The 21,061-nt window shown below is 51.6% G+C and overlaps 10 protein-coding genes across 10 annotated transcripts; 4 read left to right on the forward strand and 6 right to left on the reverse strand.

Annotated features, from left to right (window-relative positions):
- Nucleotides 1-198: 198 nt before the first annotated feature.
- Nucleotides 199-2,346, forward strand: APUU_11593S (FAD-binding oxidoreductase; the record flags this gene model as incomplete). Its single annotated transcript, XM_041697700.1, has 7 exons — nt 199-393; nt 461-723; nt 795-1,191; nt 1,245-1,335; nt 1,384-1,714; nt 1,786-1,982; nt 2,057-2,346. 7 exons carry the CDS (start codon nt 199-201, stop codon nt 2,344-2,346), a joined length of 1,764 nt encoding a protein of 587 aa, XP_041550959.1.
- A 345-nt stretch (nt 2,347-2,691) lies between these two features.
- On the reverse strand, nt 2,692-4,371 carry APUU_11594A (uncharacterized protein; the record flags this gene model as incomplete). The annotated part of the gene is made up of 3 exons (XM_041697701.1): nt 2,692-3,555; nt 3,604-4,100; nt 4,206-4,371. The coding sequence occupies 3 exons, from the start codon at nt 4,369-4,371 to the stop codon at nt 2,692-2,694; spliced, it is 1,527 nt and encodes a 508-aa protein (XP_041550960.1).
- Nucleotides 4,372-4,936: 565 nt separating this feature from the next.
- Nucleotides 4,937-6,340, reverse strand: APUU_11595A (uncharacterized protein; the record flags this gene model as incomplete). The annotated part of the gene is made up of 1 exon (XM_041697702.1): nt 4,937-6,340. One exon carries the CDS (start codon nt 6,338-6,340, stop codon nt 4,937-4,939), a length of 1,404 nt encoding a protein of 467 aa, XP_041550961.1.
- Nucleotides 6,341-8,004: 1,664 nt separating this feature from the next.
- Nucleotides 8,005-8,229, forward strand: APUU_11596S (uncharacterized protein; the record flags this gene model as incomplete). Its single annotated transcript, XM_041697703.1, has 1 exon — nt 8,005-8,229. One exon carries the CDS (start codon nt 8,005-8,007, stop codon nt 8,227-8,229), a length of 225 nt encoding a protein of 74 aa, XP_041550962.1.
- A 440-nt stretch (nt 8,230-8,669) lies between these two features.
- APUU_11597A (GNAT family N-acetyltransferase) lies at nt 8,670-10,275 on the reverse strand (the record flags this gene model as incomplete). Its single annotated transcript, XM_041697704.1, has 2 exons — nt 8,670-8,787; nt 8,840-10,275. The coding sequence occupies 2 exons, from the start codon at nt 10,273-10,275 to the stop codon at nt 8,670-8,672; spliced, it is 1,554 nt and encodes a 517-aa protein (XP_041550963.1).
- A 541-nt stretch (nt 10,276-10,816) lies between these two features.
- On the reverse strand, nt 10,817-12,229 carry APUU_11598A (putative proline utilization protein PrnX-like; the record flags this gene model as incomplete). Its single annotated transcript, XM_041697705.1, has 1 exon — nt 10,817-12,229. One exon carries the CDS (start codon nt 12,227-12,229, stop codon nt 10,817-10,819), a length of 1,413 nt encoding a protein of 470 aa, XP_041550964.1.
- A 1,082-nt stretch (nt 12,230-13,311) lies between these two features.
- On the reverse strand, nt 13,312-14,538 carry APUU_11599A (cyclin family protein; the record flags this gene model as incomplete). Its single annotated transcript, XM_041697706.1, has 1 exon — nt 13,312-14,538. One exon carries the CDS (start codon nt 14,536-14,538, stop codon nt 13,312-13,314), a length of 1,227 nt encoding a protein of 408 aa, XP_041550965.1.
- Nucleotides 14,539-16,564: 2,026 nt separating this feature from the next.
- On the reverse strand, nt 16,565-17,362 carry xgeA (putative endoglucanase; the record flags this gene model as incomplete). The annotated part of the gene is made up of 2 exons (XM_041697709.1): nt 16,565-16,967; nt 17,025-17,362. 2 exons carry the CDS (start codon nt 17,360-17,362, stop codon nt 16,565-16,567), a joined length of 741 nt encoding a protein of 246 aa, XP_041550966.1.
- Nucleotides 17,363-18,618: 1,256 nt separating this feature from the next.
- On the forward strand, nt 18,619-19,415 carry erg2 (C-8 sterol isomerase ERG2; the record flags this gene model as incomplete). Its single annotated transcript, XM_041697710.1, has 3 exons — nt 18,619-18,901; nt 18,961-18,987; nt 19,078-19,415. The coding sequence occupies 3 exons, from the start codon at nt 18,619-18,621 to the stop codon at nt 19,413-19,415; spliced, it is 648 nt and encodes a 215-aa protein (XP_041550967.1).
- A 264-nt stretch (nt 19,416-19,679) lies between these two features.
- Nucleotides 19,680-20,948, forward strand: NCS6 (putative PP-loop ATPase superfamily protein; the record flags this gene model as incomplete). Its single annotated transcript, XM_041697711.1, has 1 exon — nt 19,680-20,948. The coding sequence occupies one exon, from the start codon at nt 19,680-19,682 to the stop codon at nt 20,946-20,948; it is 1,269 nt and encodes a 422-aa protein (XP_041550968.1).
- Nucleotides 20,949-21,061: the final 113 nt, after the last annotated feature.

Below are 21,061 nucleotides of genomic sequence, written 5' to 3' on the forward strand. Positions count from 1 at the left end.
AACTTGACAGACGGAAACGACATACTGACAGCGGACGGAGGCCGTTATCTGATGGAGAACCCGGATGACGGCTGCCCTCTCCGTATAGTGGACAGTTAATTGTCATTGTCATCGGCGGAGTGGATTCCCGCACGGTCTAAGCCAATCGCCCCGATCGATCACTCGTTCGCAGAGCGGGACGGTGCAACATTAAGTTTGATGGCGAGGGGGCCGAATCATCCTGATGGTTGCCATCGACCCATCGGCCGTAAGCAGGTCCACAAGAAGCAGTCCACAGTGGTTCTACTTGTCCCAGGCCCGTTCCTTGGTGGTTTCTTGTTGCAGACTGTGCCGTATACTGTCGATTCGCGAGTCAGGGTTCCCCCCACCCCAGGACTACAAAGCGTTAGCATTGTCTGTGAAATTCCAGATTCCTTCCTCCTCGTTTCGCATGTGCTGATCGCGGTTCGCTCTCTTGCAGTGGCTGTCCGCGTGCAGAAGAATACTCAGGATGACTGCTCTGACTCGCCCACTCGAGAAGGTGCTTGCAATTGTCAACCAGGCAAACGAAGCGAGCAACGACGCCAGCATTGCAGTACAATTGAAGGAATTTGCAGCTCTTCCCAGCTCCGAGAAAGACAAGGTTCAACCGTTGTTTGTGGCGAGAGTCTTCCCGCTTGTCTTTGGAGACAATGCGGCCGTCCAGGGGTCGGAAGGCTATGAGCAGCAGCGTCAAGTGCCATGGTAAGTATTCAGGCCGGAGCTCCTCGACGGAATATCTGTTTCAGCTCGTGAAGATTAACCCCTACAAACAGGTCCACCAATTGCTGGCTTGAGCCCCGAGTCATTGTGGCTCCCACCACGGCCCAGCAGGTTGCGGCAGCCCTAGCCCTTTGTAACTTCTTTTGTATCAAGTTCTCCATCCGCGGGGGTGGCCACCTGCATAACCCTGGTTTCAACAGTAACAATGGCGGCATAGTCATCTCTCTCGACAAGTTCAACCAGGTCGAACCCTCGGAGAACAAAACCACCGCAGACATCGGCCTTGGTTTAACATGGCTTGACGTATACAAGGCCCTTGACCCTCACGGCCTGGCTGTGGCCGGTGGTCGAGTACCTACTGTCGGCATCCCTGGTCTAATTCTGGGAGGTGGGATCTCCTTCCAGAATAGCCGGTATGGTGTTGGTGCAATGGGCGTCGCCAACTATGAGGTATGCCGCTATATTCAGTTAATATGCCGTCCGTCCATGCCAACCACGACCAGGTTGTCCTCGCAGATTCCAGCATCGTCAACGCCAACGCGCACGAAAACCCAGACCTCTTCTGGGCCCTCAAGGGAGGCGGTTCCAATTTTGGTGAGTTCCCCACTCACCACCATCAGAAGGCCACCTAACGCCATACAGGAATCGTGACCAAAATTGAAATGGCCGCCATTCCCAACAAAATCTGGGCCCAGGCCACGGTCTACCCACCAACCGCATACGACCAGCTCATGAAAGCCCTCATGCAGTACCATGATACAATTGAAACAGATGACCAAGCAACCCTCATTTGGCACCACACCAGCCAAGCCATCCTTCTCGTCTATGTCTACTGCTCCCCCATCGAGAAGCCGGCCGCGTTTGCTCAGTTCTACGATATCCCATCCGTGATGGACCTGGTTCCACCGGGCCTCAGAACTATCTACGACCTTATCCAGGCTCTCGCGGACGTCAACTCACCTGAACCTATGATGTATGTTGCCACACCCATCCTTCATCCAAGACCAACTACATTCATACAACAAAGACTAACCGTTCCTCTAGGCACGACTTCCGCACAATGTCCAGCCGCCCCTCGCTAACCGTCTACAAAGCAATCGAGGAAGCGCGTCAAGAGCAACTTGCTGCCCTAGCCGATCTCGAAGGCGTTGTCCTCACAAACGTCTTCCAGCCCATGTCCTCACTAGCAATGAAGCGGAGTGCTGAGTCACCGCTCGGGCTGGATCCAGTCGGGCAACAATGTACATTCAAACTCCTCTTTAAACTTTCCCCCCCGCCTCAGCTCGATGAGCATGCCTTCTAATAGTCCATCTAGGGTTCCTCGCAACAGGCGACTACAAAAACCCTAACGACGAGCCCCGCGTCCGAGAAGCCCTGAAGAAGATCGTGGATGCTGCTGAAGAAACCGCGAAAAGGGAGGGGACGTTCGTGCGGTACAAATACGTGAATTATGCATCGAGGGACCAGGATGCGCTGGCTAGCTATGGGAGCGGAAATATTGAAAGACTGAAGGAGGTTTCGAAGAAGTATGATCCCTCGGGGGTCTTTCAGGGGTTGCAGGCTGGGGGGTGGTTGCTTTCTAGGGTTGGGTCTGGATCGACTTAGAGTTTCTGGTTTGGTGTCAAGGATATTTCTCAAGGTTTGTGTATTTATGCGTGGGAGGCTTCGTGTTGGATGATTGGATGGCTTGGAGTAGATATAACGAACTATAGTGCAGTACTTACGTATTTACCTTACCGTGCAATGATAACTCGGTCAATAGTGCTAGCAATCCTTTACAAAGTTATTGTATGAACACCTCTTTTCATGTTTTTACTATCACTATTACTATTATTTAATCTCTATATGACTAGATTTTGCTCCTCATTTGGGTATTTAAAAACATGGCCAGCCGGCTTCACTCCTTGACACCATTTGCTTTCGCTATTCAGAAAACATGGCTAGTAGGCTTCATTCCTTGACACCATTCACTTTCGCATCGTGCACACCAGCAACCATGCTAAATTGGCCTCCAGCAGAAGCGAGGACCAATTTCTTCCCGTCGACGTGTTTGTTGCTCAACAGTGTAGGAAGAACAACTTCATCAGTATCACCGGGCTGTCCAGCCTGTTTTTGGACGTTGAAGCCCCAACTGTACGCCTCTCCATCCTTTGTAATGACAAAGGAATGATCTGTTCCTAGGCCCAATGATTCAACAGTCTTGTCGCTGATACTGCTGATGACGGTAGGGACCTTTAAAATCCTAGGGCGATCACGCTCGTCAAAGATAACATCGGAAGGAGGGAGGTTGCTCAAGTCATGCCCCAGAGCCTTGTTCTCAATTCGGCCCCATGAAAGACACTTTCCTTCTTCGTTAATAGCAAGACTGTGGTCTTTGCCACCGTTTATGGATATTATTTTGGGCCTTTGTTTGAGCGACTTGACCTTGGTGGGATATACCACAACCGCGTCACTTTGGCCAGCACTAGTGAAGATGGCGGTCTGGCCGAAGTTGTTTGAGCCCCAGCCGTATACAGCGCCGCTCTTGTGAATTGCGAATGAATGATACTCTCCAGCACCGATGTTTGTCATACCAGAGGGCAGGGCAGATTCTCCTGGAACAAGCGGGTGAGGTGCATTGTGGTGTGCGCGTCGTCGCCCGAGCTGATGCTGTTCATCGCAGCCCCAGGACAGAACAGCACCCTTTGACGTTAAAGCCAGCATGTGTTGAGAGCCAGCCGCAAGCTTTGTAACATTACTTAGGCCAGGAATTAGTACCGGCACCCTCTGTTGCTTTTTGGAGTTGGGTGAGAATCCGATCTCCCCACTGTTTCCCTGGTGTCTGTTAGCAAGGTCATCTGGGAAAATATATGGAGGGCTTACTTTGAAGGTACCCCAGCCAAACACCAAGCCAGTGGTAGTGAGGGCGAATGTTGCGCTGTCGGTAGCTGCCACCTGTGTAAAGACGGTGTCGCGCGGGAAACAAGACGGATCTACAGGCGATGGAGTGGCCTCTTTCAAGTTCAGATTGACCAATTCCTCCTCCTCGTCACTATCAGGGCTGTCTTCCTGATCGCGTAATTTGATTTCCTCTTCATCCTGCTGTGTGTCTCTCCCGAGAGCGCCCTCGTCGTTAACGCCCCACGTTAAGATTTTGTTATCATGCGTAAGCGCAGCCGAGTGAACGCCGCCAACAGCAAGCGTTACTACTCCCACTGTCTCTGCCGGGAGTTTGGGGTTAAGGACTGGACGTGGGATCTCGGTCTTTTTGGTCGCATCGCCTAGCCCTAACTCGCCGTCGCAGTTTGTGCCGAACACATACACGTCGAGTCGCTGGGTCGGCGCGGTGTTGATGATTCGAACCGGTGAGGTTTCTGTTTCTGCTCAGACAAAAAAAAGTATCGTTAGCTCAATTGTAAGCAACATCAAGGCGACATTGTGTGGTTTGATCGATCTAATCCAAGTACTAGTAGCCTAACACTTACTTTTCTGCCGTTTCTGCTCTTTCCCGGTGCTTGTGTTTTTTGCAGCAGTCTTCCTTTTCTTCTCGATGGTTGCACGGTTTTCCTGGGGAGCAGCATATGGCGCGCTCCGTTTCAGGTTGCGGCTCGAGGGCGCCCGCGCCCCCGACGATTTGCGTGTTGGTGCCATTATTCCGAATGTTGGCTTAGGTTTGTTTATGGATCGTCAGGTCCAGTTGCGGAAGACAAACGGTTTTGTTCTTGGCGATGCCAAGTAACTAGTGGCATCATGTGATGAGTACAGTGGGAAGCGGTGTTAAGACAATAGTAACAAGTTGTGTTAAGAGAATAGTCAAAAGCTGTGTTATGACAATAGTAAGAAGCTGGGCTATGAGAATAGTAAGTTGTATTATAAAAATAGTACGGAGTTAGTTGTGTCATGAGAGAAATACGGACAGCTTTGGCTTAGGACTATCGGTCAATGTGGAGCAATTTTCCCACTTGACTAAAAAGAGCACCCTAAGTTAGCAGGTAAGGGGTATTGTATGATATATGGTAGTCTTAACAGTGAAACTTTGGGATGCTTAATAGTAAATAGATTCGGAGATAGATAGGTCGATTGAGTGTTCGTTCTGTGGATATCAAATAAAACCAACCAAACCAAACTGAACTGAACTCCAACTCCAACTCCAACAAGAAAAATGAAAGACAGAAAATTATAGGAAAAAAATGAGTGAATCTGTCTAAGCAGTAATTTAATACCCCCACATATCATTCTCATCTCTAACTGCGTCCTCCTCATTCACAGCCCTAAGCCCATTTTCCTTACCCGCCCGCTTGCGCTGCTTCTTCGTCACAATCCGGCTCGGCGTGAGCGGTGTCAATGGTGTAAACGGCATGTACGGGCTATATGGAGTCGGCAATCCCGTTCGGGGCCCGTTAATCTGCTTCTCTGGGCGCTCGAGGATGGTTGTTTTTGTGGGTGGAGCACTGAGAAGTTGCGGGTATGCGTCACGGAAGGGAAGGGAAGAAGCGCTGTTTCCGGGCCCGCCGGGTGATGCAGCTTGGAGGTTAAGAGCAGGAGGAGGGTTGCGGCGTTCGTTTGAGCCGCGCGAGGTGGTTGTGTTGTTGGTATTGGTGCGGGTGACGCCTGGAGGCATTGGTGGGGGAGCGGGGTTGTAAAAGCGTGGGGAGAGGGGCACTTGATCCGGGGTTGGTGTTTTAGGGTCTGGTGAGGCAAGCGGGGAGGAGATGCCGAGTTTGCGCACGGGAAAACGAGGTGAGCGGAGTTTGCTTGCGTTTGGCGACTGAGGGCCAGCGTTTGAGTCACGATTGGAGTGGAAGAGGGAGAGGTTTGAGACCCGCGAAAAGCGGGATGTTGTTGAGCGGCCTCCAGGGCTCGCAGGGGGTGGAGCAGCGGCCGTATGTGCTGCGGCTACCGGCGCCGGGAATGCAGCTGGGAATGCCGCTGGTGCCGGCGCTGGCGGAGGATACTGTTGCTGGTAATGATGCTGGTATGGCTCTGGTTCAGGGACCCGAGGGGCATAGTCGGAGAACGGGTTTGCACTCTGGTAGCTCACGGGAGACCGCGGTGAAAGCTCTTGCAAGCTTACATCGTCTGAAGGGCTTATAGGAGAAGTTGAGGCAGCAGCACGCTGCTCATCGTGCTCCATGACTGCAGCGTAGAGCATTTCCATCTGATCCTGGGCCCTGCGACGGTCGGCGGCAACAACAGATTCGTGATCGATAGTGCCCACGCTGCTATTATTAGAACGAGAGTGAGAATGACCTCCTTTGGTAAAACTCGTCCAAGATCTGAAGCCGTGCGACTTGTTAGTCGGGGTGATGGGGCTTGGATCCATGGAGGGTGCAGCCGACTGGGCAGCGATGGGCCCCTTTGGCTTCATCATTTCCACCTGTAGCGTGTAGTTGGACGCCTGGACTGTTCTGCGAAGACGGCGGCCGACCACGAGAAGCAGGGTCAAAACGATGGCAACGAAGATCACGTATGCTCCTACAATGCCCCCAATTTGCACAGCAAGCAAGGGCTCGTCCAAGGGAGGGTTCTCGGGGAGGATGTTGTCACGTTGGATCAGATTCCGAGATGGTGACCGCTCCTGTAACAGCGACGACTCAAACGGAGAGGTAAGTGGCAGCATTTCTGATGTGTGCTTCAGCGAGAGATGCGGAGTAGGTTTATGTACGATCCAGCCGTCAGGCTCATTGTGAGAGATTGAAAATGAGGCCGCAAATCCCTTACGGAAGCGGACGATGTGACAGGCATGATGGGCTCCGGGGGTGATGAAGAGGTGATATAGGATGAGCGACGCAGGCTGGCGGGGGAGGTGATTGGGCTTGTGGTTGTGTGAAGAAGCAGGAGTCGAGGTGGTGAGGCCGTCCGGGCGCTGTCGTTGGTGCATTTACGCGCCGGCCTGCATCCACGGCACACCGTCACAGAAATATCCAGCCACTCATCGAGCGGACTTCCCCCCAGAAAATACCAGTCGATTGGGTCTTGTCCATTCAGAACTGCCAGTGATCTCTTGGGCGATCGACATAATATTCCCCTCAGCCAGTGGCCCTGTCGCTGGGCTTCCAGATCCGTGAAGAAAGCCAGCTTCGAACAGGGATTTGGAGTTGTGCAATCTAGTTTTCTTCAGAAGGGATCCCTTAGTTCCTCGACGAGTCTGGATGATGCAAATTGCCAGTGGTAATTCAATTATACTGGGATGAGGTTCTATATACAACGGGTGTCAAAAGTCTGGCTACACTCCCGTATTTACACCAAGACTCGAGCGATTTAACTTGAATATCTCGACGAACTGATATGCTAAATACAATACAACACACTAGATTCTTATAGATGAGTATTTAGATGTATTTCTTTATAAACAAGATTTTCGAATAGGTCTTATAATTGAGAAGCTATCCGGAGGTATTCTGGTATTGCGGGCGATTTCGGGACGTCCCGCAAGGCCTCCAGTCAACTACGGTACAGCCCGTATAGTTCAAAAGATTAAAGTCATAAGCAAGCAGACGGTATTTGCGAGCTTGAATGTTATCTACACTAAACTCATGGCTATGTTTTTTTTGAATTGTCTTTTGGGGTAATGGCAGGCACCGGTGCTGATAAGCGAAACCTCTAGCCCATGGCTAGATTGAAGAAACGACAGAAAGAATATTAACAGCGTTAACTAAAGAGCAAGTATACTACGTGGCACGCCAAACAAGAGCTTATCCACTCGTAAATACCTCGGCATAGTTAATAATAGTAAGGCCAATTGTTGCAGATAGCAGAATCAAATAATCAGCCCTAGAAAAACTTCCATTATAGAATACTCCAAAATCGACCTGCGGATTTGGACCCCACAGATCGCAGTGAATACCCAGATGTCAGCTCTCCCAGTTTCTTCCCAGATAAAGTCAGTCTGACAAAGGACAATGCACGATCCCCACTACCTCTATCCAAATGTGTATACATCCAGCGCTCAACCGTCTTACTACAGAGTTGCACTGCATGTTTTGCCCGCTGATCTCCAGTCTTCTTCCCCCGTGGCCACTCAAACAGCGGCAAGGCGCAGCTTCACGGTAATATCTTCTAATTCGAATTCGATGAATACCCAGAGTACGTAGCCCAACTGGAACACCAGCCCAACACTATTGCACCGTACATGGCTAGCAAAAAAAAAGCCGGAGAGAAAAGGTATATAAACCCCATCCCTCATCACCCCATCCCCATCTCTCTTCTTCTCTCCTATCCACACCTAAAGTCCTAAATCAATCCAAAGCAAACAATTTCTTCCCAATTTCTGCTCAATTCAAAATGAAGTTCTCCCTCTCCGCCCTCGTCCTCTCCCTAACCGCATGCTCATCCGCCTACGTCACAATCGGCAGCGCCTGTAAAGGCTCAGGCTACGACTGCGCAGAGAGCCGCTCCGAGGTTGCCGTCTGCAACGGCCGTCTATGGCAGGTTGCGGCTGATTGCGGCAAGCATGGTGTCTGTATCTGGCCTGGTGGGGATCCGGCTCCGTCTTGCACTACCGTTTAGACGCACTCCTTGATGGGGCAGTGCCTGAGGGTATGTACTGTAATTGCGAGTTGCATGTTGTGGTGTTCTGGGTGTTGATATAATTTCTTAGGTCCGTAGTCTCAATATGGTCTGGAAGGTCAGTGGGGTGGATTAGTTGCTTTTCTTGTTGGTTAGGGCTGGCGAGAAGTTTTTGAGGTCTCAAGCGGAGGGGAGCTAGACTGTTGGGGGGAGATTACATGTCTTCGCCATAGTCTATGGAATCAAAATGTATAAATTCTTTGGGGCTTGTTATAACAGCGGGAGTAGGGGTATTTATTCTCGCTTGATAAAATGTCTAGTTGAAGAGTAGAGAGCTAGACGAGCAGCGAATGGCAGCAGGGTTCACCGCAACTTGGTAAGTCATACTAGACTTAACATGCAAGAAGGGCGAAGGGCTTGATTTTGTACGTTGTAGAGCATCACTTAGCAGGGGCATCCCAGTGCTCACGCCGAATCTTCATCAGTGCCGACTGCTTGTGAGGAAATGTAACTTCGCCATCTTTGTGGAACCCTGCTCCCTGTAAATAGCTGATTACTCTGGATTTATTGTCAGCAGGTGCACACATAACCGGGCGATGTGGTGACATACTTTGTATTATCTACCCGTGGTTCCAACATCACAGTTTGAGTACGCATATCCGCTAACCAGCAGAAATGGACCAGCGAAGAGAGCCATGCGTTGACTCGGTGTGGTCCGCGATAATCCTGCTCTCCTATTAGAAGATGGATTCCTCGGTCGTAGTTGTCGGCACCTCCGATCAACGATCCTAACCGATCTTCCTTGACCCAGTATATCTCGAAGTAGCCGAAAGGCTGGCCATCCCAACACCCAATGACAGGAAAGCTGTGTTTACTAGAGAGATTCTGCCGGAGGAACTTCTCTTGATGCTCGATTGGGCCGGCCTCTCCCCATGATGCATTGACCCGAGGGTCATTCATCCATTTATGCAGATAATCAAGGTCCGAGGGTGAGTTCTCGGCCTGCTTATCTATAGTGCTCACCGGACTGAATGCACGGGCTGGAGTTGGCCTTTTAGTCTCATCTCCCCGAGGAGGCAGGTATGGGACTCGGAAGGAGAGATATTGCTGAACGCTTGGGATGTAGCGCACATAGAAGACTTCTCCTTGGTGAGGCGGCTTCTGTCTGATTGGGTGCCGCACGCCATTTGTGAATGTGAACTGAGAAGGCGGAGCAGGAAAGAAAGTCGGAAGGTGACTATGAGAAGCAAAAGGCCCCTCGCTAGGTATATAGTGACCCGAACCTGCAGATCTTGGACGAGAATTCGGGTCATTTTGGTACAAGCTCTCGCGGGACGGCGAAGCAACCCTCCCGAACGGCGAGCCCCCCAGAGAACGCGTAAACGACTGTGGGCTTAATGTGAAGAGATACAGGCGCGGGTCAAGCTGCCAGAAACTGTGCTGGCTGACGAACATGTGCGACCAGTTATCCATGCTGTTTGGGTCGGCTCCAACAGATGAATTATCACAGGCAATTAGCCCCATGCGCTCCAGCTTCTGCAACACATTGCGGCCGGTAAATATACCCTCTCGGTTGATATTTACTCGCCAATCCCCCTTGGGCCTTCCAGCCGCAGGCGTATTCGACGATGCTGCAGTGGACAATTGGCGCTCGGGTTCAGGCTCATGGAAGTACCAATATAGAGTGACCCAGAGCATCATGGCGATCTGCCGAGTTGGAGAGGTGACAGGCTTAAAATCAGTGTCCGGGGGGTTCACGATGTATGAAATATAGAGCTCATCCTGAGATAAGGTCGGAACCGTGAACCGAGTGACCTGGGATACATTCGATCCTCTCTTCTCTAGCTCTCGAGCTCGACCGCGCTCATGGTCTGGCAGCTCCTCATCAGGAAGCTCGTCAGGGTGACGTCGCGTGCCCAGGACAACAGTCCAACCCGGAGGAAGGAGTGAACTACCCAGACTCAGATTGTTGGACTTGAAAGTAAAACCCCCAAATACCGGGGTGACAGAGAAGGACTGCCCGTTAGGCAGCTGGGTGGAGCGCATGTTGGGGATGTGCGGGCAAAACGCAAAGGAAAGACAAAGTAGAGAACCAAAGCTAGCCCAACAGTCCTATATATAGGCCGTAAAATAAAAAGAGGTTAAAAAAGAAAAGGGTCGGCACGGGTCCGAGTTGCATAGGAATTCGGGTGCGGGCGTAGTGGGATGATTTTCGTTTTGCCCCTCAGTAGTGCGCGAACATTGCGTGTCGGATACCAAGGACTCAATTAGTTCCCTGGCGGGTTTTTCAGCGTAAGAAAGACTTCGGCGAATCTACTAAAGTTCTGGGCGTCTTCATAGCCCCGTATTTATCTGCACTTAATAGAGAGAGTGGGAGAAGGGGGGGGGGGGGGGGAGTTCGGCGATGCTTGATGTCATCCCAGGCCATTTCCCTTTCGGGCGGAGTCACGTTTCTTAGGTTGCTTCATCCAGATCGCAAATCGTCTTGCTCGGAATTAAGTTTATTTCTACATACATCAATATATCAACAAAAACCAACTTCCTGGATGGTTGCCAAAAGAAAAAAAAAAAAACATTTCGAGCCAGTTTAGAAATCCTCCACTGTGGTGCCGATCTTTCTTGTCCGCGCCAACTCGAGCAGCTCGCTCCCAGTGACGAGATCCATCAGGCCCAACCCCACGCCCTTGAATATGACATTTCCCTTTTCCACCCATTCACGCAGGTGCTTTTCGTCGTCAGCTGATTTCGAGTCCTTCGTAGCATCCCGCACCATCAACAGCTCGCCGATCTCCACCACTTGGTTCGGCTTGACTTCTGCTTGGATGAGCTCGCCGGCCTCCTTCATCGCTGCGTCGAGGCTGTCAACGACGACAATCCCGCTGCGATGGACATGCTTGTGGAAATGGCGGTGCGGTGTCTGCACGGCTACCTCCTCCCGAAGAATATCCGGGTGTAGCTCCGTCATGTGTGATTTGTATGATCCAATGGCACTTACCAGTCGACCTTTGCGCCTACCTTCTCGTGAGGTAAGAAGTTCCGCAGGGAACAGCGGTTCAAGAGATGGTGTACAGCAGAAGATTGCATCTGCCTTGTTGATTGCGTCATGGAGGATCCGTTTATACTCTCCAAACTCGCTGCTAACAGCAGAGAATTTGACGTCGCCCCTCCAGCTAGCGTTCTCCGGCGCATAGATCTCCTGGAGCAGCTGTGCTGCTCTCTCAAATGACCTGTTGACAATGAACACGCGCTTAATATCAGCGCCGCGTAAGATGACTGCCAATCGGATATGCCAGTAAGCCTGTTTGCCTGCGCCAAATACTACAACCGTTTTCACCTTCTTGCGCCTGTTGAAAATCATTGTCGCCGTCAACGCGGTACGGAATGGCGTCAACTCCTCTGCATTAATTAGACCAAACGGCAAACTATTGTCGTCGAACAGCGTGACGCTCCCCTGCGGCGAGGTATCACGGGACCCAGCTGCGGGCCACGCACCCATCGTCTTCGACATCCCATTCCCAATAGGCTTCTTATCGACAGAAGCCGTTGGAAGAGGATCGCTCCCGCTACTAGACGTGCTGGAAGTCCTCTCAGTCGCGTTGTCCTCCTGAGACGAAAGCGACATCTCGCTCATCTCTGAAGAGACCGAGGCCATAGAATTCCGCGAGCCAGCCTCTCCTGCAGTGAGTCTCTTCAGACCGCGCAGGTCCTCCCCAGTTTCGACTTCGCATCCCGGTGTGCTGCCCTTATCCTGTAACGAAATGACTTTCATCCCGATCGACTCGCGAGTGCTCGAAGGCATGAATATGGTAGTACGTCCGCATTTTCTGGTTACTGCCGTTCTCCGCGGCTGCAAGGTAGCGGCGCATCCAGAGTCCTGGTTTCCGACAGAGTAGTCTCGTAGTGCATTCGCTAGGTTTTGTTGGATCGAAGCAATCTGATCGCGCGTTAACGAATGGAGCAGAGAGCGGAGCTGTGCTCCGGACAGTACTGTGAGCGGCATGGAGGTCGGAAGGTTTTTTCTAATTAGCAGGCAAGTAGTGAGGATGTCTAGTGCGAGCACGCGATGACCCAGTCCAAGTTTTATACGTTCGAGGCGGCGATAAGAAAGCTGTCCGAGAGCAAGGCAATGAGATCGTCTCGTCGGACCTAAGTAACCTTGTCCGCCGGAGGTAAGCGAGCACGGAGATATAAGTGGCAAATAGTAACGCTTTCTCGTGCAAGGTCACTGCGAGGTTCGTCGGTTTCCTTTTTGCAGCGGATGGCCGTTCTCGTTGATTCAAGGCGCCCGGGTTAAGAGAGAGGGAAGTGCCCAGGCCAAAATGGGGTTCTTGTGTTTCATCCCGGAGAAAGCGATTGTTCGCGGTGGAGTATGACGACAATCAGTCTGGTGAAGGCGGGGCTACGAAAAGTGTCCATGGCGCAGTTCACACTTTGGTTCTCCGAACATCGAGTAGACTATCGGGAGAGGAGATCATGGGAGAGAGGAAAGCTTCTACTAGTCCGTAGGGAGGTGGACTACGACGAGCAGCGACTATCTTGATGTGCAGGATACCCCGAATCGATGTCTCAACCCGTTTAGGAAATAGTAATGCAGCCACATTCCGTCGAACATTTCTCGCCCCGATCTCGCTTCCGGTCGCGACCGATTCATCGAAGGCTCCGAATTCTGCAGGCTTGGAAGTTGGGAGCTATCATCTCATATTCTGCATTCAGATAAGAGTTCATTTCATATATGGCATATTACTACATACATCCAATCATACGTATAGTTCCCACCACCCGCCGAGACCCAAGAAAAGACAAGAACTGGAAACCATAAAAGAAAAAAACGCCGCCTATAAATGCAATGCAGGTATCACACATATGAAACGAAACTGGGGAAGTCTTCTGAAAGTCGGGAGGGGTATTGAAACCTGTTTTCTTGCGCGATGATCGCAGGGTATTAGGTGTAGGGAGGTGTAGGACTAATTTTCTTAGCGTGTCTGTGAGGCCAGCTCAAACTTCAAACTTCAAAGTCTCAAACAGCGCAGGGTGGATAAAGGACTGTCAGTGGTTGTTGGGTTGGAGGAGCGACACAGTGCGCTAAACACGAGGCCGCATCCGGTGGCCCATATAGGTGCCCGTAGCTGACGCCAAGAAGCGCGCCACAAACCCGCTGCTGCCACTGTGGCCGCTCATTCGCATCTTCTTGCTCGGCTGCTGCAGCTCGTCGTTTTTTGCCACGTCCGTGGGGATCCTCATTGAGGGAAGGTGGACGTATCCATTGCTCAGGCCCGGGCTATCGACAACCTGGACGTCCTCCATGCTGTTGTATGAGCTAGAGGGGCGCAGGCTAGCTGGCGTGTTGCTTCTTGTGCTGGGCGCCACGCTAGAGGACCGCGAGCATAGTGTGGGCACAGTCTCAGTCCGAGAGAGGCCGGGGACTTCCTGAATTGAGGGAGGAGACACGGATGTGCGACTGCGGTTCGACGGTCGTCTTCGAGGAGTATAGGGCTGGTATCTGTCGGTGTTAGGCATGGAAGCACCAGCGTCGCTTTGAAGACTCGAGGACGACGACATTGATGAGAGTGATGCGGACGACTGGGGGCTTGGAGGAAGGCGGCGACGAGCCTCCAGACGAGCCTCCAGCTTCTGGCGGCGGAGACGGCAGGCCAGGAGCTCAGCAGAGGCCTGGAATCGGTGCCACTCGCGGGGCTGGTGCATCTTGGCTTCGCGTTCCTGGAGACGATAGCGAATCGGGGCGAGGAATGGCTCGAAATGGATGAAAAGCTCCGCCTCGTTGACGCGGGTCTCCCAGTCTAGGAGAAACAAGAGCTGTCGCTCCATAAGGTTGACCTCTGGAACCGAAAAGCCAAAGTCGTCAAAGCCCTTGACGGTGGTGTAGCGGGCCCAGTGCTTGTTCTTGGGGCTAGAGTCGTTCAGGTTTTTAGCGGCCATAATGAGCGAAGCAAGGAAGATGCGATGAACAGTGCAGCGCATGCCCTTGGCGACCGGGGGAAGACGGGCACGCAGGCGAGCGAGATAAACTAGGGTTGTCATCAAGGTCGGCACCTGAACCTGGGAGCGAGTGACCAGGGAAGCGATAAAGGCCTCGACTGACGGCAATCGGGGGTACTGCTGATCGGCATCCTCCATCGGCGGCGTGCTAGGAGGTGTATGTTGCCCATAAGCATGCTGTGTGGTTGCTGTTGTTGTCACATGGGATTCACAGCGGATGACCTGTGCGGCTTGTAGGGCCAGATGAGCAACCATCTCCCGTGAGACCGGCTGGATGATGAATTCTTGCAGTGCTGCTCGGTTGAAATCCATCTTGGCAATATTGCAATATCGTTAAGATAGACTGGGTATTAGGAGAGAGTTGTAGGGGAAGGCGCCGACAAAATGAAGAGGGAGGCGACAAAGATATGAGGAGTACGTCGTGCTCGGATACCAGATGATAGTTTCCTGAATGTTCCCCGAATGTAAAGAATGTGGGATAAACTCGTCCTGCCAGCAGGATAAAATATGCGGTCGTTGTCCTGTCAACTGAAGAATACTATTGTATGGGGCAAGCAGTGAGACAAGTGTCAAGGACAGGGTGAGACACAATCGGTCGACCGATCAATACAATATAATAGATTAAGTAGACAATCAAGCCTAGGGAGTGTGAGGTAAGAGGAAAAATGACCACAAATAAAAGGAAAGGAGCGCGACAGAGACTCGATAGCTCAGGAATGAGGAATGATGACTAGAATCTCGTGAAGCATTCATGAGCGACTGTCTCCTGATATAAGTAAGACCCTCAACCGTCAAAGCGAAGGAGCAGCGAAGGCTGGACTGCAAGGACCGAACCAAGTGGCCCAACCCAAACGCGAGACCTGCATGCCTGGTCCAGTCCCTGTCTCCATACTTAGAGGGCCATCGTCGCAGTTGGCGCGCGCGAGGCCAGGACCCGTGGGTGATTGGCAGGAGTGCAGGGAAGCTAGTCCTTCGATCAAATGCCAAACATGCATGGTCAAGGCAATCAAGGGCGAATCATCCCCTTCCAGCGCGTTGGTCCTGCAACACCTGCGACACGCCCCTTCGGACGTGAGGAGCGTCCAAGAACGCCAGTAGTGACTCGATCGCCGCCGCCTGGAATGGAGCCCGTCTTGCCAATCTCTGCCTATCTTTGAAACTCGATGGATTCATCTGTGGCTGGAGGCTTCAGCTCGACTCGACCTAAGTGATCGATCGGCAGCGGGAGTGTGCTGCATGTAAGCGCCCAGGCACCGCATAGTCTTCTGGAGAATGCAAATCTCCGCGCTGGGGCTGGATGCTATTCTTGTCCAGTCTCCATGTTGGCCTGCACTTCCAAGATAAATTTAGGCATCTATGATCGATAACCCCAAGCGCTTCAAGCAGACAACTAGGATATGCGTTCGATCCACCGCGGCGGGAAGCAGAGAACTCCCACCGCCAGCTGTCAAGCCGCAGGGACTGCCAAGGGATCCCTCCGACAGGGATGCTGAAACGCGGCGCGTATGGTGTAAAGTATCGTACATTCTCTTCCCTCCACAAGTTCATTGAGGGGGGACGTCAATGCCATCCCCAGACTTGGTACGTGTCCGGTATCTGGCTTTTTCGCGTTATGGCAAACTTTGTCGAATTCATGAATCCCAAGTCCGTCATTGAGAATCGTCAATCGAGCCTGTCTACAACATGTGACTGTTGCCGTTTTTGGCCCGAGTAACTTGCCGCTTTAATCGCCCACTATAGAGAACTATACAATTACTACTTGCAAAATTTCAGCAAGCCTTCATGGCTTCCGTGTCGAACGTCGGTCTGGAATTCGTAGCATAAGCAAGTTCCTCTCAGCGCACAGTCCAAGAACATCCGCCCCTCGTTTCAAACTATAGGTTCATAATGGCCTGATCACATATGGAGACGTCTCGTCTAATTCCAAAGCAGTAGCCAGGCGCCTAAAAGAACGAGAGCAACCGCAACATCTTTCTATTTAAAGAACAACAATCGAAGGTTTGTTAAGCGCACAACGTAACGCTCGCATGGTGGAACTTGGGAAGCGATGTAAGAGGCCGCAGTTTTCGCTACATAGCCGCTGAACTGCGTCAGTCACGCTTGACCCAGCGAAGCGCTAAGAGCGACGACATTTCTAAATTGGTCTCGGTTATTTTAGTCTCATGTACGTAGAGTTAAGCGCCATGTAAAATGTTGAGAGCATACGATAGCGAATAATACATTGGTTGAAAGGACACTTATACATCAACCTTCAAAAGCTTGCAATCCCATCCACTCCTCACCTATTAACCTCAGGTGGTTCTCTATTCTTGTCACAGGTGCAAATAGACATCGTCCCTTACGAGACCGAAACCGAGTAGGTTGAAACAGTGAGCGTAGCGTCGGTTCCAACGAACGGCTCCGTGCCAGCCTGGACGCTAGTCAAGTACTGGCTATTCGATAGGTCTTGGTTCTCAACCAGGTAGTTGATGAAGTCAATAAGGTCGGCCGAGAAGCTTTCAGTTGTGGACGAAGCAACAAAGCTGTACACCTGCATATTTCCGTTGGGGCCACTCCACAGGTCCCAGGAGACTCCACCAAGCGTCACACTAGCAATAGAAGAGCCAGTCGAAGAGATTGGGCCTGCGCCACCAAGAGCGGCCAGCCAGATCATAATCTCATACTCAGGATCTCCTCCAGCACTCGAACTTGTGAACAGGTCATAAGCGACGTTGGCTACAACGTCACTTCCTGCGTCATAGCTGTTCTCATCAGTTAGATCCACGTCAGGTTAAGGGTGATGGGAAAGAGAAGCTTACTTCCATTCCCAGGTAGTCGGGATTGAGCTCAGGCTGCTCAGCTGAGCTGAAGTGAACTGGTACGCGGCATTCGCGTAGCTCTTGACATTATACTGCCCACCAGTCCAGGTCCATGTCGTGTGCCAGGAAATGGTGTTGCCATCAACCGAGTCTAACCCAGTGCACTGGCTTCCTCCTTCATCAGCATTATCCTGGCCCCAGAGGTTGTTATACAAAATGAAGTCGCCTGGTTCGGCGGTATCCCATTGACCGCAGAAGTCGTCGCGGCGATGAAGACTCCTGGAGGAAACGGAGGCAGCCGAGGCCAGAGAGGCCAGAGTCAGAGCGAGGAGCTTCATGTTTTTTGGAGGTTCACAAGGGTACCAAACGGAAGATTCTGCGATATGAATGTCGCTGAAGAAATTTGCTTCGCGCTACAGGGCTTGTTGCTATTTATCTTCGCCGAAGCCGACAGTCTCCATGCTGGTTAACCGAAATTTCCATGAAATCAAAGTCGGCTGCATCTCCGAACTTGGTGTGCTATTCGTCACAATGACCCGGTCTGGATCAGGAGGCCGGTTTCAACTTCTGTGATTCCATCAATCCCAGGCAAAAGAGTAATGAACTGTGGAGTCAGGTCCTCGAACAGGCCATAGACTCTGAGTCCGAGGAACGAGGAAAAGAAAGACGCAGCCATGCGGAGCCCGACCGGAATTCATTAAAGACGGGCTAAGGACATCTGATAGGCGCTGTCATATCGAAAGTGGTGCAACTTAAGACAGTTCCTGAATCTTTTAGGAAAAGACTCGAAGACCGGCAAGCCCACAAGACGACTGGTGATGCTATACTCACCACTGCAGCATTTGGTTTCTGCAGCATGCGCCACCTTTTGCTCCGGCGGGGGAGCGAGGCATTTGAATAAGCTCATATCCTTCCATGGTCAGATCTTATCCCAGGAATAATGACGTTCCACTGGCCTCGTCGGTTTCAAATGCATTTTCCAATTGACGAAATTGGAGGCTAATAGCGGACTGGTGGACCAACTCGGCCGCTTTGCCGCAACATGAAACGTGCTGCCACTATCGAAGGAGCGAGACGAAGCCAACCGGGACTTGATAAATAGTGCGGAAACTAAGACGACATCGAGTTTCACCTGTCACGACGGTCAAAAAATATTGGTGGAGGATTTATCAGGGGCACAATTTACTCTGTACAAACGTTTCTTCAACACCGGGACGCTCAGTCCAGCCCAGGCCAAGGCGTTAAATCCGGGGAAATCCCCTACAAAAAGCCGATGGCAACACGAGGAACCCATCCCTCCTTGTATCCAGTTCATCGAAGTTAATAGCCATTGAAGATCCCATAACCAGATAGCTAGCCAGCCTCACAGTAAAAACCCTGCGTCTGGACTAATAATGTTGTTGTGCAAGGAACATGGTGCTTGTGATTGCCGCCAAGTCGCATCGGCAACCAGTTAAAAAAAATCAGATCATTATTATGGAATCCGCGGCCCCCAGACTTTCACAACAACCTTCACCTCCTTTATAGCTCTGTTTCTTTCTGAACAATATACCTCTTGCATATTTAATTATTTCCGGACCTTCTAATCGACTCAATGCGCACTCTCAGTTTCCTCTTCGCCGCTCTGGCGCTGGTGACCGGGATGTACAGGTTCCTCGACGCCTGCCTGGAGAACTTCTACATATTCGACAAGGACCATCTGCACGATGTGTCCCAGCGCGCAATTGCCGCCCACGGCAATGACACTCGCTCGATTGTCCAGTACATCGTCTCCGAGTTGGACGAAAAGGTCGGCGACACCCACCTCAACAAGGACGAGGAATGGGTCTTCAACAACGCCGGCGGCGCAATGGGCGCCATGTACATTATCCATGCCAGTATGCGATATCCCCAATCTCAAATTGACCATGCATAGAAACATGCTAATGCGCTACAGGTATCACCGAGTATCTGATCATCTTCGGTACGGTCTACGCTCCCCATTGATCCATCCTCCTCCGCCCCAAAATTACATGAAAATCGCAGGTGAATGCGGGAACTAACAGAGATCCAGGCACTGCCATCGGCACTGAAGGACACACCGGACGCCACACCGCAGACGATTACTTCAACATCCTCCAGGGCACCCAGCTTGCCTACGTCCCCGGTTCCTACGAGCCCGAGGTCTACCCGGCCGGTAGCGTTCACCACCTTCGCCGCGGTGAAGTCAAGCAGTATAAGATGGAGGCCTCTTGCTTCGCCCTCGAGTATGCCCGCGGCTGGATCCCTCCCATGCTTTTCTTCGGATACGCCGATACCTTCTCGAGCACCCTTGACTTCCCGACCTTGTGGGCTACCTCGCGCATCACTGGACGTGAGATGATTTCCAATTTGCTCAAGGGCAAGTTCTAAGGGAATTGCCGAAAAGCTGGAGGAGGAGGTTTTGTTCGCATAGACTGTATTATGTATTTAGATACCTCTATTTATAATTTTAATCAACCTTCAGCAAAAAAAGAAACCTCACAACCCCTATGTGAATACAAACTAAACAAACAATGACTAAGCGCTGTTATCAGTTCGTTATCAGCAAATCCCCAAAAAAGCGAAAAATGGATTTTCCCCCTCCTCCCCCCGCATCGGGATTTCATATCAATACAACGGAATAACTAATTAACTATGGCTCCTTCTCAGTGTTTCAACTGCCAAAAGGCTAGGGCTGTCATTATCCGCCCCAAAAACAGGCACAAGCTATGCCGCGAATGCTTCCTCCAGAAATTCGAAACCGAAGTACACGAAACGATCACCTCAAATTCTCTATTCTACCCCGGCGAGCGAATCGCCATCGGCGCCAGCGGTGGAAAAGACAGTACGGTGCTGGCCTCGGTTCTGAAGACACTTAACGAGCGATACAACTACCAACTCGATTTATGCCTTCTTTCGATTGACGAGGGAATCAAGGGTTACCGCGATGACAGTCTCGAGACCGTCAAGCGCAATGCAGTTCAGTACGAAATGGATCTGGTTATAGTCGGGTATGGCGAACTTTATGGATGGACGATGGACCAAGTGGTGGAACAAATAGGCAAGAAGGGGAACTGCACGTACTGCGGTGTATTCCGACGGCAGGCGCTCGATCGGGGTGCGCAGCGGTTGGGTATCAATCATGTTGTGACGGGACATAATGCGGACGATGTAGCTGAGACCGTGATGATGAACTTGTTGCGAGGGGATCTTCCCCGTCTTTCGCGGGGAACGAGCATTGTGACGGGCTCTGCGGCATCCGATATCAAGCGCAGTAAGCCGCTAAAGTACGCATATGAGAAAGAAATTGTTCTCTATGCGCACCATAAACAGCTGGATTATTTTAGCACAGAGTGCATCTACTCGCCAGAGGCATTTCGGGGAAGTGCGCGCACGTTGATTAAGGATCTAGAGAAGATCCGGCCAAGCTCGATCCTGGATATCGTGAGGAGTGGTGAGGAGATGGCTATCCTTGTGCCTATATCAGATGGGGGTCAAGGGCCTTCCTCTGCGGCAGCTGAGGATGAGTCTGCAGTCGGTGGCTGCGGCAGTCAAAACGGGAGGACACGGGGTGGCGAGATGGCAGAGATGGAGAGGACGTTGGCACAAAACGAAGCCGCTGTGGCGTTGGAGACAGAGATCAAGGTGCCTCAACAACCGAGCACGGCAGTTCCACTTCCCAAGAAAGGGACGAAGAATCCCAAGAAGCCACAAAAGAAGGCTGCTGTCAAAAGTCAAGTGCTGGGCAAGTGTGAGCGATGCGGGTACATCTCGAGTCAGCGAATGTGCCATGCATGCACACTCCTTGAGGGCCTGAACAAGAACAGGCCCAGGACAGCTATCGAAATGGAACTCGATGCAGAGGAAGAGGAGAGTAGCACAACGCTACGGAGGCAAATGGAGCAAGTTCAGTTGACGGGATGAGCAGACACGCATCTCCAAGCGCACAACCCATCCCCACGGGAAATGCTCGGGTATTTCCAAGAGTATGAGGACATGCTTCCTCGTGGCCAACAAACCCTGCAGCAAGCAGAAGG

This window comes from Aspergillus puulaauensis, chromosome 1 (genome assembly GCF_016861865.1).
Source record: "Aspergillus puulaauensis MK2 DNA, chromosome 1, nearly complete sequence".
Classification (NCBI taxonomy): Eukaryota; Fungi; Ascomycota; class Eurotiomycetes; order Eurotiales; family Aspergillaceae; genus Aspergillus; species Aspergillus puulaauensis.